General features: G+C 46.7%; 1 protein-coding gene across 1 annotated transcript; it reads left to right on the top strand.

Moving 5' to 3' along the window:
- The first annotated feature begins 10,804 nt into the window (after positions 1-10,804).
- Positions 10,805-17,211, top strand: RNF223 (ring finger protein 223). The gene is made up of 3 exons (XM_026715716.2): positions 10,805-10,973; positions 14,866-15,016; positions 15,797-17,211. The coding sequence occupies exons 2-3, from the start codon at positions 14,965-14,967 to the stop codon at positions 16,648-16,650; spliced, it is 906 nt and encodes a 301-aa protein (XP_026571501.1). The 5' UTR covers positions 10,805-10,973; positions 14,866-14,964; the 3' UTR covers positions 16,651-17,211.
- The last annotated feature ends 291 nt before the right edge of the window (positions 17,212-17,502 follow it).

A 17,502-nucleotide genomic window follows, 5' to 3' on the forward strand; every position in this document is an offset into this window, starting at 1 on the left:
GACCTACAAAGTCCCTTCCAACTCTGATGATCTGTTACCTGTTAAGTTTTCTGAGCTTGAGGGCACCAAATGAAGGCGATAGAAATTTCCATACTCCTCCTGGCCCCTAGAGGGAGCCTGGTCTTCTAAATCTAAAGCAAAACACGAATTACGGGTATTCTTCGATTTACAACTGTTTTGTTTAGTGGCCTTTAGCCCCTTGGCTGAACCCCTCCAAATGAAATGGTAGAAGATCTCCGGCTTGAGCATGGGGCTGGACTAGAAGACCTCCAAAGTCCCTTCCAGCTCTATTCTGATTCTGAAATGGGCCCTTGGCCTCCTTTGAGCTGCCCTCCCCCTCGCCATTCACAGACCTGTTTTTTTTTTCCTAGATTCCAACCTAGCTTACCTGGCTTGGATATTGCAAGCAATTCACCTGGCCCAACTTTTCTATAAAAGCGTCCTGCCTGGGGAATTCTCCGAGTGGAAGTCCACGCAACTTTAAATAAGTTGAGAAGCACTGCGTTAACCCAACATCGTCACTCTTGATAGTATCTCCTAGCCACGTTCGGTATTGATGGGAAAACCGGGGCCTTTTTTGAAAGACCCCCCACCCCCCTCTGCTAAAGGTGCTTGTTTGATGCAATTGAGGCCGAACCCCAAAACTGAAGCGGCAGGGGCGCAAAATGGGCACGTTGGTTGCATTATTTGATACTACAGCATATGACTCCAATAAAGTCCAGCCAATCTGCGGCTTCCTAAGGTTTTGAGAAAACGCCAAGATCAATTCGCATTTGGAGGGGCACAATTCCTTGTAGAGTCTTCTAAAATCTCCACAGGTGTAGAAATGGAAGAATCATCAATTCACCAAGAAAACCAGGAAGAGCGATGCCTACGTAGACAGTATATAATGTGCCTATATATAAATAAAGTCTTAACAACTAAAGAGTGTATTTAACTGTAGCAGGAATGGACAGTCCCCCTGGACCAATTAAACTCCACTTCCGTATATAACTAGCCAAGAATAAATACTTCAAGCAAAATAAAATATAATTTTGTTTTGTTTTTTGTTATCCTGGCTTTGCTTCCAGATAGCTGCTGTTCCAAATTACTTGCAACAAGGTTATAACCATCTAGGATTTCTCTCTCCTCAAGGAAAATCGTTCAGAAAGATAGAGAGGATGGTGCATTGCCTTGGTTGAACCTTTGCCACTGGATTCGGGAGCGAAGGAGGAATGACGGTGGCCGTCGGGAAGGAATGGAAGTCGCTTCTGCCAAGTCATGGGGTGTGTTAAGATGGATTTATAAACAGTCGGTGTGTCTACGCAACCAGCTCCACAAACTTCCTAGCCCTTTTTTTCCATCTGGGATCCTTCCGTTTTGGCAACGGACTGCCGAAGGAACGGAGAGAAGGGGAACAAACTGAAAAGTTTCGTTTTGTTTTGTTCTGAAAGCTGGATTAGCGGAAGAAAATTTTGTGGTTTGGTTTGACCCCCGGTGATGCGTCTTCTGTTTTGCTGGGAGATTGCAGCCTTTGCTGGCTCCTTTTCTTCTTGCCTGTCCTAATTTAAAAAGAAAAAGAAAAAAGGACATATATTAAGTTTGCATATTTCACTTTTTGATTAAACAAACAATAGGGATGCTGACATTTCCAACCATCAGCCAGCCTTGCCCTTTCCCAGAGAACTCCATTCCATACCCTCCACTCTCCAGTCCATCAATTCCCCAGGGCTAAGGAGGTCCATTTCCCCCCACACACACTTTTTTTTTTGATGTTTTGCTTATTATATAAGAAATTAACAATTTTTGCTTTCTATTTGTGCACGGCGCTTTGATGCGTTTGGCTTACTCCTCCAGGAGTAGAGAGAGAGAGAGAGAGAGAGAGAGAGAGAGAGATGTTGATGATGATGGGGATATAAAATTAAAGGACAGAAAGAACACAAATAATTTAAGGGATGTGATTTTGAGCCTAGCCTAGCCCTGGTTTGCTAGATTTCCACATGCAGGGATTGGTGGCATGGTAAATTCGCTTGGCTCAAAAGCAGCCAACCAACTCAGGGTTGACAAATTACACCCACCCAGTGAGAAAAATCTAAATGATATCTCTTTCAAGCCATCAGGAGCTGACTTGAAGGGGACTTCACTTAAAGGCAGGGGAGACACCTGAAATCCTTCCTTACATGAGCTACTAACAGTTTTACCCAACTTTGTTTTTGCCGAAGATAATTAGAGCATTTCACGCTCGCTTTGACAGCTAGTTCTGTAACTGAACGATGCTGCGCTTACAACTTTATTTATTTATTTATTTAATCGCTGTCTCCACTCAACAGGATCAGCCTCTCTCTCTCTCTCTCTCTCTCTCTCTCTCTCTCTCCCTCCCTCCAAGAAAGGACATTATTTTAATAATGGCTAGGTAGCAAAAGCTCCTGCTAGGAATATGGGAAACCAGAATGCATAAAGATAGTATAGAAGGAAATCTTTTCTTTGGTCTTTCTAAGGTTGTCTCCATCACCGAGACCATGGAGATACCCTGTTTCCCCCAAAATACAATCTACCTCGAAAGTAAGTCCTACTTGATTTTGACACGTGCACCCAATATAAGCCCTACCCCCCCAAAATAAGCCCTAATTAAGATCCCGCCCAACCCAGGGTGGACAGGTAAAAAATTAAGTTAGGGTGGGGATGCAGGGTGGTGGAGATACTTACCTTTGGACAGTTGTAGCCAAGCCTCGCACACCCCGACACCTGCCTTGCAGGCCCGTTTCTTCTGCAGCCGGCAAGGCTAACAAGGCTTTCCTGAAGGCCTCTGTACCTGGTAACAAAGCTCTGGATCGATCCAGAGCTCTGTTATCAGCTGCAGAGGCCTTCAGAAAAGTCTTGCTGGCTGCAAAAGAAGTTCCTGAAGCGAAAAGGAGGCCAGGGAGAGGCGATGCGCGCAAGCGAGGTTAGTCAGTGGATGACATCCCCCCAAAATAAGACCCAATGATGCCTTTTTTGGTGGCAAAAAATATATATAAGACAGGGTCTTATTTTCGGGAAAACATGGCAGATAGTCTCTTCGGAGAGAGGATAATGGAGAAGAAAGATTTTGCCTCCTGTGGGAGGAGAAACATGAAAAGCCCAGAACCACGGCTTATCTTTCATTGCCATTGCAAAATAGCGAGACGCCACAATTTTTAAACTCTCCATCTTTTGGGACAGGAAGTCGAAGTCGGAAGGATAGAAAAATCGGGCCCTTTGTGTTGAGCACCGGCTTCCTATTACTATTAAAAGACTGGAGTGGGGGGGGAGAATGGATTGCGTTTTTCAATTATTGCAGAAAAATCTTTTAATTAGCATCCAGCTTGTTTCAGCCAGAGAGGAATTAAGGCTTTAAAAAAAAGGCGTAAAAAAATAAAAAAGACGCTTCCATTTCGAATAGCTCCAGTTCTTCCTTGTGATGCTTTGAAATATTTATGTCCCTGTGGGGACCAGAAAATCCGATCGATGGAAATGATGAGCTCCTGATTTTTATTGCTTATTTTTTAACGATTTGCAAAAGGGAAAAAAAATCCAAAACAACCCTTCCCTATTCCTCATTGTGGCTCCGGCGAGCTAGGAGCGTGAGATACAGTTGCTAAAAATGCAGGAAGCATCCTCGACTTACAACTGTTCGCTTAAGCGACCATCCAAAGTCCCAAGGATACTGGGGGGAAAAAAGTGACTTCGTGTGAAAAAAAACTGACACCTTTTCACACTTACGACTGTTTGTTTGGCATCCCCGTGGTCAGGTCAGGTGAGCAAGATTCAGACACTTGATCATGGATTCACATTTAGGACGGTGGAGAAAGAGAAGAAGAGAGAGGGAGTGAAAGAGGGAGAAAGAAAGAGGGAGTGGGACAGAGAGGAAGAGAGAGGGGGAGGGAAGGAGGGAGAAAAAGAGAAGAGAAAGAGGGAGAGTGCAAAAGGAGGTTTCTTTCCCCGTGGGGAAAAAAAAAATCTTCCTTTTGAAGCTTCTCTCTCTCTCTCTCCCTCCCTCCCTTTCTCTCTCCCTTTCTTTCTCTCTCCCTTTCTCTGTCCTCCTTTTCTCTCTCTCTCCCTTTCTCTCCTTTTTCTCTCCCTCTCTCCTCCTTTCTTTCTCTCCCTTTTCTTTCTCTCCCCCTTTCTCTCTCTCCACTCTTTCTCTCTCCATTTCTCTCTCTCTCCCCCTTTCTCTCTCTTTCCCTCCCTCTCTCCCTTTCTCTTTCTCTCCCTTTCTCTTTCCTCTCCCCCCTTTCTCTCTCTCTTTTTCTCCCTTTCTCCCTCTTTCTCTCCCCCACTTCTCATTCCCAGGATCACACCGTCCTCTTTTATGACCTTCTGACGAGCAAAGTCAACAGGTTCCCTTAACATCCGTGTTATTAAGTTAACAACAGCAGCGATTTGACTTGAACAATGGCGGCAAGAACGGGCACAGCGCGGCGCAACGTTCTCTTAACAATCGTCTTTGTTTAAGCAACCGACAATTTGGGCTCCACTGTGGTCGTAAGTCAAGGACTCCCTGTAATTGGCGCTTGTGCTTCACTATCTATTTATCTGGGAATCAATAAATTACCCTTCCGGGTGACGTGTTCGATTCCTAACCCTATCCAGCCAATTTATTTTATTTTTATTGCCCAAGGGGCAATTTTGACCGGTCTAGATTGGGTTGGCTCTTGTCAATAAATTTCTCTTCCCTGTTTGCAGCCAGGCGAAACCCGATTCGACTGCCCCAACATGTGTCTGGTGCATGTGTGCTTTTGTCTGCCAGAAACGACCGGTTTTTCCTTTATTTAATTTCATTTACCTGGTTTAAACTTCAGCAGAAATCATTAAGGAAGGAGAGCGCCCTTATCTCTCTCTTCAGCCAGGCCTCCTGGCCAAAAGAACAAGCCTCCACTTTTAAAGACGGCAGTAAATCTTCCCTCCCTCCTATGCAAGTGACATCTGCACCCAGCAGCAAGTATGTGGAAAGACCAATAAAGGAGTTTGCCGTGGCTTATAAAATAAAAAATAAAAAGGGAGGAGGAAACAAAACAAGCTTTCTAGGATCCAGATGACCCCACCTGGAAAAGAGAATTTGCCAGATGGAATCTCAAAGGGCATCTCCAAGGACATCTAGTCCAACCCCCATCACCCCTTTGGCGATGCAGGGAAAACAGCCTTAGGGCAATAGACGTGGCTGGAGAGAGGCAGCTCCGGGACATTCCCACAACACTGAGTCCCTTATCAAACCGACTGAGCACTGATCCTCCGATATGAATTTTTCCTTAATTTATTATCTCGACCTTATTTGGAGCAATATTATTCCTGACTGAATTAAAAAAAAAAAAGATTTCCCTTCTAGGTTTTAGATTTTCTATGCAGGCTTAGGAACATATGCTTGTTTTCCTTAACCATATTTTATTATAGTTATCCTTATTCATAGATAGATAGATAGATAGATAGATAGATAGATAGATAGATAGATAGATAGATAGATAGATAGATAATTAGATCAAGATAGAGATATATAGATGATAAATGATGGATGGATAGATTCATAGGTACATACATACAGGTAGATAGATGATGGATAGGTAGGTAGCTAGATTGCTGTAGATACTGGTAGGTAGGTAGGTAGATGGATGATACATTGATACATAATTAAATAGAGATAGAGATATATAGATAGATGATTGATAGGTAGGTAGATACCTGTAGATAGATAGGATGATACATATACATAATTAGATATATAGATGATAAATAATAGATGATAGATACATAGATAAGATACATAGATAGAAACATAGATAGAAATAGATAGATAGATAGAAAGATAGATAGATAGAAATAGATAGATAGATAGATAGATAGATAGATAGATGATAAGATAGATAAGATACATAGATAGAAACATAGATAGAGATAGATAGATAGATAGATAGATAGATAGATAGATAGATAGATAGATAATAGATAGAATTCTTTCTTGGCCGCGTGATTGGGCACGCAAGGAATTTGTCTTCCGTGCATAAGCTCTCAGTGTACATAAAAGATATAAGTGAAATATTATTCTGTTACTGTATAAAGCCCATTTCAGGATACCTGATAAATCCATGTCTTGCCTTCCCAGCCTCAAACAGGGACGATGTTTGCAAGTTTTGGGACCAGAACGAGCTCACCCTGTTTGAAGCTGAGCGCAAACCGTCTCTGCCCCCATCCCTGAAAGCCCCTGCTTGCATCTCCAGAAAGGAGCACAAGAGAGGCTTGCCTTCTCCTTCCTTCCTTGCCTAATGAGCTCGGCTGACTAATTCTGGGTTATTAAAGCAGGACCGGTGTCAGCGGTTGGTTGCTCACGGATGCGTCGGGCGATCACAAGGGTTACTCTCTCTCTCTCTCTCTCTCTCTCCCCATCTGATGCGCATTCCCTCCATAGTTCAGAAAGCAATTAGCATGTCCGGGACTCATGCGCTCCTGAGTTGGCACCGGGCCTCTCCACGCGCATCCTTTTCGGAGCTGTGTTCAAAAGGCAACGGGGAGGCAGGCCAAGTTTCCCTTTGATCTTGGATTACAAGTTTGAATCGGCCAGACTATCTCAATGGGCTGGCCGGATCGGTTGATCCTGCACCCAAGTCCCTGGTTTTGATCCGAATCGGAGGCTGGGTGGGAGCTGAATGCAGGCCAGCCGAGAAGGGTTTTGATTTAAATCTTGCCTAGAGCAAAAAAAAAGCCATCTGCTGTAAAATCTGGCCTCTGGGCATGTCAAAAGTTGTTTGTTTTTTTTCTCCTCCTCCTCCTTATGTCCGATTAGCAAAGAATGTGGCAGGGAGACAGATAAAAAGTACATTCTTTGTGGTTCCAGCCAAATAGGTTCACCTCCAATTTATTGCTTCCCTCATCCCCAAATTCTGGTCATGAAGCCTCACCGTGGAAGGGCCTCTGGGTTTAGGAAGGCCCACACAGCCTTGACTGCTTAGCCTCGGGCCAGCCCTTGGGGGCTGAATCCCAAGATAAAAAGGACCTTTGGAGTGCAGGAATGTGAAACTAGACAAATCAAACGAGGGCCAAAGGAATCCTCCCTGCGGTCTGTTTCTCCCCCTCCCCAACTGGCCTTATTCAAATGTACAAAGCGCAGAAGGACAGAGTTGAAAGGGACCTTGGAGGTCTTCTAGTCCAACCCCTGCTCAGGCAGGAAACCCTATCCCATTTCAGACAAAATGGTTGTCCAATCTCTTCTTAAAAACCTCCAGGGAGGAGGATGACTCTTTCGTGGGGCATGGATTGTCCAAATTCTAGACACCGATTGGAGGGAAAGTTAGGTTTTAATTTATTTACAAGATTTATTCGGCCACCCCACTTACTTTCAGCGACCCTGTAATGGCTTACAACTAATAAAAAACCCAATTAAAAAAAACCAAGAACCTCCCACCCTCTTAGTGACACAATCGAACAAGCCTCTTTATGGGCTCTGTTCTACTCTGGGTTCCTCAGGCCCTTGGGCAGGACCAGGTCTTCATGGCTTTACAAAAGAGTCTCTAAGTGGGGACCAATCTCATCTCTGTGGAGATGATATTCTAGGGAGCCACCACGGAGAAGGCCCTTGCAAAATCCCTAGACCCGGGATGGCGAACCTATGGCCACCACTGCGCTAGACAGAAAGCCGGCTTGGTTGGAAATACACACAGCAAAGTCTGTGGAGATTCTCCGTCATCCAGGTCATGGTTCAGTGGTGGGATTCAAAACTGCTTACTACTGGTTCTGTGGGCGTGGCTTGGTGGGTGTGGCGTGGCGGGCGTGGCAGGGGAAGGATACTGCAGAATCCCCATCCCACTAACCTGCTTTCCAGCTCCCTTCTCCTGTGCAGGGCAACCCAAGGAGACCCAGCCGATCAGCTGGGACTCGATGGGAGGCAGAGAAGAGATGGGGTTGGCGGGGCCAGTCAGAGGCGGGATTGGCCGGTTCTCTGAACTACTCGAAATTTCTGCTACCGGTTCTCCAGAACTGGTCAGAACCGGCTGAAGGCCACCTCTGTCATGGTTGTCCCAAAAGGGCTTTTTAAAAAGACAACTGGGCTTTCTCTCGGGTTCTTTTTCCTTCTCCCCTTGAAAACATTTCCGCTTCTCATCGGAAAAAGCATCCAGAACAGAATGAAGCTTCTCGGATGAGAAGCGAAACCACTTCATGGACCAAAAAAAAAAAAAAAAAGGTGGCTTTTGAAAAAAAAAGCACCTTTGGGAGACCCGACGAAGTGCTCCAACATTTCAAGCTTGGCCCAGGCCAATCCTTTAAACACTGGCCAGGCAGAAATTCAACCGGGGCCTTCAACTGCAAAGTCTTTTTTTTGCTTAGTGGTTGCAGCGTCCTGTTCCTCCGTTCATCCGGGAGCCGGTCATCATCGGCTGACTTTTAATCGCCTGGGAAAAAGAGCTGACATCCACCCCGGGAGAATGCTTGCTATTCCTAAAATTGGGAAATGAGGTGTGTGTGGGGGGGGCGGGGGCGGTGACTCATCCCTTAAGCAGCGAAGGTTTGGCATGACTTCATCGGCCTTGTGCCTGCCGAGCCGGCGCCCGGTAATTCTTACATAATCGTAATGGCAGCAGGAGCGCAGCCAAAGACGAAGGCAATTTATTTATTTTTTTTAAAAAAAGGGAGCTTTGCCGGGGTTGTAGTGACTTTGCCGGCAGAAATGCTGACTCAACGCTTCGCCATCTCAAAATCGGTCGGCTTGTTGGAAACTGGTTCGCCGCTTGCCTCTTCCTTTAAAATGGGCTCCCCTCCCAGAGGGGTGGGGAGCGGGGTCTTCAACTCCCAGAAGCCTCACGGCGGTAGAGAACGCTGGGAGGCGAAGGAGGTGTGGCTCTCCCAGAATCCTCTTCTCCAAGCTGGAGGGGATTCTGGGAACGGGAGGCTTCCTGAAACTCTCTGGCAGTTAAAAAAAAAAAGAAAGAAAGAAAATGAAATCTACAAAGCAGCGTGGTCTGAGATGGCAATGCCCATCATCCTGAGCCCCGAAGTCCAGATGATGGTGACAGGGACACCCCAGTACCATGGAGAGGAGCCCTGCATAAGAGAATTCAGATTTTATTCCCCCCACCTCCCAGCTATGTGAGAGTCCTGGAAGCAAGGAATAAATGCTCCCGGGTCATTCCTGTTTCATGGGGGTTTGAGGGGCTGCCAGAGAGAGGAGGAAGGGGTCAAGCTATATTCCAAGGCACCTGAAAGGGGGGGGGGTTGGACTAGATGACCTTCAAGGTCCCTTTCCACTCTGATGTTCTATATTCAATGGAACGGAAGTTGCCTTTGGAAGATGTGGGCGCTTCATCGCTGAAGGCTTCCAAGAACAGACTGGATTGCCATCTGTCCAAAATGGTGTAGGGTCCCCTGCTTGGGCAGGGGGTTGGACTAGATGACCCATAAGGTCCCTTCCAACTCTGATTATCTGTTATCACGAACACAAAATTCATGGGGGCTGCTCGGTTCGGTGAATATCCTCCCCAGATGTACGAACAGCTGTTCGGAAAGCCCAATGCCTCCTCCCTAGATGGATATGCCTTCAGGGGGGCTCTGGAAAACATCAAGGCCCTAAATCAAAGAGCTTCTTTGATGATCTGGCAGGATTTGGGGCCTCTTTAGGGGGAACAGACCCCACTTTTTTAAAAAAATGTCTTTTTTTTCCAGCTACAAAGAAACGGATGCAAGTGAAGAGAGATTTTGATAGAAGTCACAGGAAATCCAAGGGAGGTTATCCATGGGTTGCCTGTTTGTCCTGCCAAAGGATCCGGGGACGATCAGAGAATAGGACAAATCAATAATCAATAATCAAATTATCTCAGATAAGGGCCCTTGGGTTAATAATGCTGAGCAGAGTTAGGAGATGGAGAGGAGGCCACTAGGAAATCTACCAACTTGCAGGCTAGATCAGGAAGCCACGATAAATAAAACCCAGAAACAGACTGTGTCAAGCTGCAGCTGGTCCTCAGCTTACAACCGTTCGTTAAGTGACCGAAGTTACAACGGCACTGAAAACTTGTGACCCTTTTTCACATTTACGACCATTTGCAGGTCACGGGATCAAAATTCCGACGCTTGGCAGCTGGTTCGTGCTTACGACGCTCACAGTGTTTCCCCCGGGGGTCACGGGATCCTCTTTTTGCAACCTTCCGATGAGCCAACGGGTGAACCCAGATTCACTGAACAACCGTGTGACTGACTTAACCAGGGCAGCGATTCACTTAGTGGCAGGTGCAAGGAAGGTCGGCAAACGGAGCAAAACTCACCCGACCAATGTCTCACAGGAATCTGGAGCTCTGTTGTGGCTGTAAGCCAAGGACTACTTATCCAATAATTTACTTTCGCAGGACACGGTCATCCTAGCAAGCCAGCTCTTTCCTTCATGTTTTTCCTCTCTCCCCACCACCCTGTTTCCTTCCTTCTCTTTTGCGTGTGAAAGAACAATTTTAGAAAGAAAAATAAATATATTTCCGGGCTGAGCAGAAATCACAGCCAAAGGGGCTCGGTTGGATTGGATTGAAACCGATTCCTGGGACGTTTCCTTGACCAACGGTGGATCTTATCTAAACCGCTCCAAACAGGATCAGGCCAGCTGCCTGCCTGGCCTTCATTTCTCTGATCTTTGGAAGTTAAGATTTACTTGGGATTTTTCGCGCTGTCGAGGAGCTGCTCCAGCCCAGTCCTGTTTGTCAACATAAGAAGCCACGCCCCTTCCTCGGGAGCCAGCCAATCCGAAGCCCAGCAGCCACACCTGGCTGAGACAGGTAAGAACCATCCAGTCACCTGGAAGAGCAGAGGCTATAAAAGATTTTCTCAGCCCAGATGATGTGAGCAGTGCTGTTTTGGGGTGGATGAGGGATTATCTCCTGTTTCCCCATGTCTTAGAATGGAGCTGGTTTTTTCCTTGTTTTGAAGGAAAAAAGGAAAATCAAAAGAAAAAAAGAGCCAGGAGCTTAAACATGCAGTGCTGCTTCTAGGACCTCCCAATTCAAGGACAGGTGAGTTTGCTTTTAAAGTGGCTTTGAGCAGGTGGGAAGAGGAATTCCGCAAATTTCTGCGGAATTTACCAAAGGATAGAGAATGAGAACGAAAAATGTTTTGATTTGTTCCGCAGAATATTCTGTTTTACGTATTATTCTTGCTTCAAGTTAAGTGCCTTTCGGTCATAAATCTTAAAAAACTCTGATTAATAAACTTGTGTAGCCTAAAACCTGTCAAAATCTGTCTCCCAAGTTTTATCCTCGGGAGTCCCCGCTTGGGCTTAGATCCTAATGAGTGGATTTTTATTTCTTAATGCCTGTGACTTTTTCAGGAGGAATTCACTATTTGATCGATAACTTGGTTATAAGACATCCAGGGTTTGTGTAAAAGCAAACGGTTTGCGTTTTTTTTAATGGCCTGCAAAACTCCAGATGACCAATAGGGGCAGCAGAGAGATATGGATCTCGAATGCTTTTCAGCCCCCTAGTGGCTAGCTGGAGTTTTGCAGCACAGAATCCGCGTGGGTAATCTTCGACTGACACCCATTTTTTCAATGACTATCATTATAATACAGCTGGGGGGGGGGGAATGCAACTTAAGGCCAGTCCTTGCATTTATGACCCTCTCTGTGGTTACACCAGCGGTCTCCAAACTTGGCAACTTTAAGACTTGTGGACTAGCTGGAGAATTCTGGGAGTTGAAGTCCACAAATCTTTAGGTTGCAAAGTTTGGGGACCCCTGGGTTACATGATCAAAATCCAGTTGTTTGGCAATCAACGTGTATGTATGATGGTTGTAGCATCCCGGAGCCAAATATGCTTTGTGAGCACAGCAAAAATGTTTGCAAAAAACCAGACCTGACTCATTTTAATGACCGCCTCGCTTAGCAAACAGCAAGCTCTCCAAGGTCCAGTGACCAAATCCGTAACTCAAGGACAGCCTGCCGTTCGAATGAAACGCGAAGAGGCATGTGAGGCTGGTTGAACAACGGTGATAAACTTCAACCACTCTGAGCATTATTATTATTATTCTTTTTTGAGCATGGCTGTGGAATGACAATCTCGGGATAGCTGGGAGGCGATTAAATCCACCTTCGGCGCGTGTTTCGATCACGTTTGCTGCAAGGCAAAAAGGCGACGCCTCTCTCCGAAGGAAAAAAAATCCTCGAGTGTTAAAATAGTTTGAAGGCTCCACCTCCAGACAAGGGCTTCTGACAAACATCCGGGCTGGGCTCGTGGGGACTTAATCATCCTCCCAAGCATGGCAATTGAGTGACTTCAAAGTGGATGCGGATAAGGGAAGGCACGGGGATTCATGCAGAGGCACGCCAGCACCTGCCAGTAGCAGACCTGGATCTCTGGGGCTTTAGGAACAAGTGAAAAGGTTCTGCTTTTATTTATTTACTTATTTTGGAAAAAAGCAAGCAAATCCTTTTTTAAAAAAAATTTTGGCTCACCGCAATGTAAAAAAAAAAAAAGGAGGTTGGGACTCTGGAAAGAGTGCAGAGAAATCAAGAGGATGAGGAGACAGGAGGATAAAACATATAAAGAACGGTGGCTGGGATTGGGTTTGTCTGATGGAAAAAAGGACTAGGGGTGACAGGATAGCAGTGTTTCAATATTTGAGGGGCTGCCCCAAAGAAGAGGGAGTCAAGCTATTCCCCAGAGCACCTGAAGGCAGGACAAGAAGCAACGGGTGGAAACTCATCAAGGAGAGAAGCAACCTAGAACTAAGGAGAAATTTCCTGACAGCTTGAACAATTAACTTGCTTCCAGACGTTGTGGATGCTCCAACACTGGAGGCTTTTAAGAAGAGATTGGACAACCATTTTGTCTGAAATGGGATAGGGTTTCCTGCCTGAGCAGGGGTTGGACTAGAAGACCTCCAAGGTCCCTTCCAACTCGGTTGTTTTGATTCGAATCAATTTAGAGGCGTGGATTTAATATCCGAAGATGGATAGATGAAGCTTTGAGCCCCTGGAGGACCCCATGGTTGGTGGTGGTGGTGGTGGAGGCAGAAGGAGACCTCTTCTTGGAAAAAGGAAAGGAGGGGGGATGGGTCGCAATGGAGTATCCGGAAAAGGGGCCTCCTTCTCTCCGATGGAACTGATGGCCCAAACCAAGGCCAGTTGATTCAAACTCCGCTTGGGGGAGATTTTGAGATGGGATCCAGGAGCAATCCTCCCCGCTCAGCCCTAAAACTTTTAGGAAACTTTGGATGGCATCCCAAGTCCAGCATGCTTTGCCCCTTATAAATAAATACCTCTCCTTCCACGGATCATTTTGAAGAAAAAACTTTGGAAGTCCACAGCAATGCTGAAAGCATTTTCCTAGCAAAACCTAGCATGACTCCACCATCTGAATAAACATCGCCCCAACATCTTTGGGGAAATGGCTGGGGTGACTCACGTTTCTTTAGGGTGACTTTAAATTCTGCAGAGCAGCCAGATTGAGAAACCAGTTTTACTGGTTTTGGGGGCAGCATCTGCACAAATTAACGTGAGTTACCTCCATTATCTTGCCACCAATTTGGGCTTAAGTCCACACTAGCTTGCAAAGTTTGTTTGCGTGTTTCCCTGCTTTTCGGATCACGAGATTTTGGCTTCTGCCTTCTCTGCATTTGCCCCTCTCAAGTTCTTAGAAGTTTTTTCTCTATATAAAGTAGCCGTTTCCCATTTTTTAAAAATAAAAGAGTTACGTTCAATTCCTGATAACCTTATAAAACTAACCGACAGAGCCTTCAAAGTTTCTTGAGAGAAGTTTGTCGGCGTTGACTTCCCAGCTCAGCCCCTGAATTTCCTGGGGTTTGGAGGGACCAGTTGGAGGAATCCCAAAATAAAAATAAGGATTTTTTTTTTTTTAATCCCGGCATTCGTCTTTTGTCCTGACGTGGGGCAGGCACGTCCCTTAGACAGGTGCCAAGTTCTGAGAAATTAAACACGTCATAAATAAAAACCAAGCGGTTAGCGCAATTGGCTTGGGATTTAATACTTCCTATTAGGATGAGATAAAAGCAGACCTGAGGTGAGATTATGCCGAGATTATGAGAACCAGGAAATTCCCCTCTGTCATTTTTTGCTAGATCACGTTTGAAAAGTGGAGGAGAAAAAAAATCAACAAAGCCAAGTTAAAATAGGGGACCCATTTGCTAGGAGGAAGATCTCAAAACGTTTTTCGCAGGGGGCCTGAGTGTTTGCTTGCAAGCCAACGGTGGAAATAACATTTATTTATATTTTTGGAAGGCAGGTCTCTTGTAGAATGGCCCAGGGGTGCTTTTCCCAGGCCTGGGGGTGGGGGGATGTAAATCTCTTCGTGGGAGAATTAAAAAAATTAGTCCTCATTTAAGGCAGATCTCGAATCTCCGTCCCCTTTGGCAGCTCGTTTTTTCCTTCAGCCCCTAAAGCAAGGGTCTTCCAACTTGACAGCTTTAAGACTTGTGGACTTAAAACTCCCAGAATTCCTTCTCCAGTCCATGTTAGCTCAGGAATTCTGGGAGTTGAAGTCTTTAAGTCTTAAAAGTTGCCAAGCTTGAAGACCCTTGTTCTATTCTATTCTATTCTATTCTATTCTATTCTATTCTATTCTACTCTACTCTACTCTATTCTATTCTACTCTACTCTATTCCTATTCCTATTCCTATTCCAAATTCTATTCCTATTCTATTCCAGGGGTCTTCCAACTTGACAGCTTTAAGACTTGTGGGACTTCCAACTCCCAGAATTCCTCCTCCAGTCATGTTAGGACTCAGGAATTCTGGGAGTTGAAGTCCACAAGCCTTAAAGTTGCCAAGTTTGAAGACCGTTATCCTAAAAACACAGCAAAGGGAAGGGCAGATTGCGTGGAAGTTTAGCCACGCTGGCATCCGCTATCTCCGTACCCTGAAATGGACTCCTATTCTGGTTTGTCTTAGGCTTTCTGTGCGGCTGGCCAACGCTGCTCACCCCCACCCCACCCCCCCCAGCAAACGAGGTCTCTTCCTGGGACCACCCCGAGATCCCTTGTGGATTTCATGGAGACAGCAACACTCCTGCCTTCTCATTTTAGGAGAAGCACCGGCTGGGGTAGGTGTGAATTTTATTTTATTTTATTTTTCCTCTTTGCATGCAGCTCCCTCCTGGAGTTTTTGAGGAGGGAGGGGAGTTCTCAAGTGTTGGGGGTTCCTTTGTTTCTAAGAGTTGCTATTCTGGGCGTGTGGATTTTGGTTTAAGGGAGATTTGGGGAAGGAAAAGGGGGTAGGGTCTTAGAAAGATTTAGGAAATAAACCAATTGTCGACTCGTAACATATTTCGATGGTCTTTTTAAGAGTTACCAAGGGAAAGGGAGGTGGGGGGGGAAAGGGGTTTGAAAGAGCAGTGCGACAGCTTGGAAATCGAAAGCGCATTCCATAAATAGTTTTTCAAAGATAGTAATGAGGTGACTGAAGTTTCTGCAGCGCAAAATCCTAACTGGAGAACGTGATTGATGACTCTGGGCTATGGATGTGTCCCATTGGAGAATATGAATTACAATACTCCCAGGGGGTGTTTGGGGGGAAAACCAGGGTCAAGGGTGACAATGAATTGTGTGTCTCAGAGTCGGCTACACCCAGGCAGTGCCGGACATGTTAACTCCCAATAAATCCTTTGGAAGTTTGGCTCGAGACTCATGATTTAACTGGGGGTAACTGCCACAATCCTGACACCAGTATTTCTCATCGTTGGAAACTTTTAAAGAAGGGTGGACTTCAACTTACAGAATTCTGGAAGGTTGGAAGTCCACCCTACTTAAAAGTTGTTTGACTGAGAAATACTGATGTAGCATGACTCCATGTTGGCTTAATCCTGGTTTCTTATTTCTCCCAGGTACCGTTATGTCCTGCTTAACCCAGGTCTGGCACACCGAAGTGCCAGAATCTCCCCCTTCGACTCCCCAAAGTCCTATCCCGGTGGACGCCCACGAGAGACCCATCCCACTCAACCCGATCGTCATCACGTCTCCCTCTGTGGAAAACAGGCCCGCCGTCTGTTCTCCCGTGGGGTCTCCATTGAGCTCGCCCGTCGATGGGAAGACCAGGCTGGGCTCCCCGACGGAGCGGCCCACCTCGCCGATCGAATGCTCCATCTGCTTCAACACCTACGACAACCTCTTCAAGACGCCCAAGGTGCTCCAGTGCCATCACACTTTCTGCTTGGAGTGTTTGGCCCGGCTGACGGCCGCCTTGCCGCCCAACCGCGTGGAAGACCAGCTCCCGTGCCCCTTCTGCCGGCAGCTCACCGAGATCCCGCTTGAGGGCGCGCCGGGTCTCCAGACGTGCAGAGAGGTGATGGCCACCTTGCCACCAGAGCTCCGGAAGGAGAAGGCCCTCTGGATGGAAGGCACCAAGTTGTGTTGCCGCCAGTGCTCCGATCCCGAGAATGGCCACACCTGCGTCACCATCGACATCGCCCCCAGCAAGCCAGAAGTCCCCGAGACCCCCACCGAGGGCTTCATCGGGCGCCTCTCCCGCTGCTCGATATGCGACGACTGGAAACGCGTCGTCCTGCTCTCTATCCTCATCATCATCCTCTTCTGCATCATCCTCTGGCCCGTCCAGTGTATCGTCAAGACGGGGAACTTGAAGTGCCTCAACAAGTTGGGCTACCCGCGGCCGAATTACGTGCCTTACCACCTCACCACCCCGCCTCCCGCGCTGGACCTCACCAAGTTCACGGAGTGATTGCCGGGGGCGCGTGCATGGTGTCCGTGTCCGTATGGGTGAGGCTGGTCATTGTGGAGAGGGGGAAGAGAAGAAAGTCCATGAGAGTCCTAGTTCTCCTCTGGAAGGAATCGGGAAGACAGGGGTGGACTTCCCTGGCCCGTTCTTGAGGATCGTGTTGGGTTTGACGGGCCATCGCGATGCGACTCCAGGGAACACTTGGGAGTCCACCATCTTGGCCACGTCGACTCGAAACACTCACGTGCCCACTTCCACAGCCTCCCTAAGTGGCTCAATGGTTGGCCAACCTGCTTTGTTGAGGCTCAACTCCCAAAGTCCATGCAGAAGGCCACCCCCGTTTTGCACGTATGGATGAACACACTCCACCCCAGGGAGAATCGTGACTGTGGCCAAGAGAACCAACCAGCCAAACTTTGCATACTCTGCCCTTTCGTTGAGAGGGTAAAGGGCTGAGTCTCCATGCTTTGTCTCTACCTCCGGCTTCGTTTGGGCGAAAGGAAGGGACGCTTCATTTTCTATTGTTATTAAACATTTCAGTTTTATACCGCTGAATTACGCGTGGTGCAGTTGTTGTCATCGTTGTGATATTTTCCCCCCACCCGTTCAGATCAGAAAGGGGGAGGAACGATATTGGGCAACTGAGATTATAGATAAAGGTCAGAGGGAGATACTGGTGGAGCAAGGAGAGAGGCTCATACAGGGGAAGTCCTCGACTTACAGCCCCAATGGAGCTCGACGTTTCTCTCACTAAGCGAGACTTTCTTGGTGCAGCGGTTAAATGAAAGGTTGCAAAAGGGGAATCACGAGCCCTCACCCCGAGGAATGCTGCGACCGTCACAAATATGAATCAGT

This window comes from Pseudonaja textilis, chromosome 18 (assembly GCF_049901715.1).
Source record: "Pseudonaja textilis isolate UNSWEBS1 chromosome 18, rPseTex1.2, whole genome shotgun sequence".
NCBI lineage: Eukaryota > Metazoa > Chordata > Lepidosauria > Squamata > Elapidae > Pseudonaja > Pseudonaja textilis.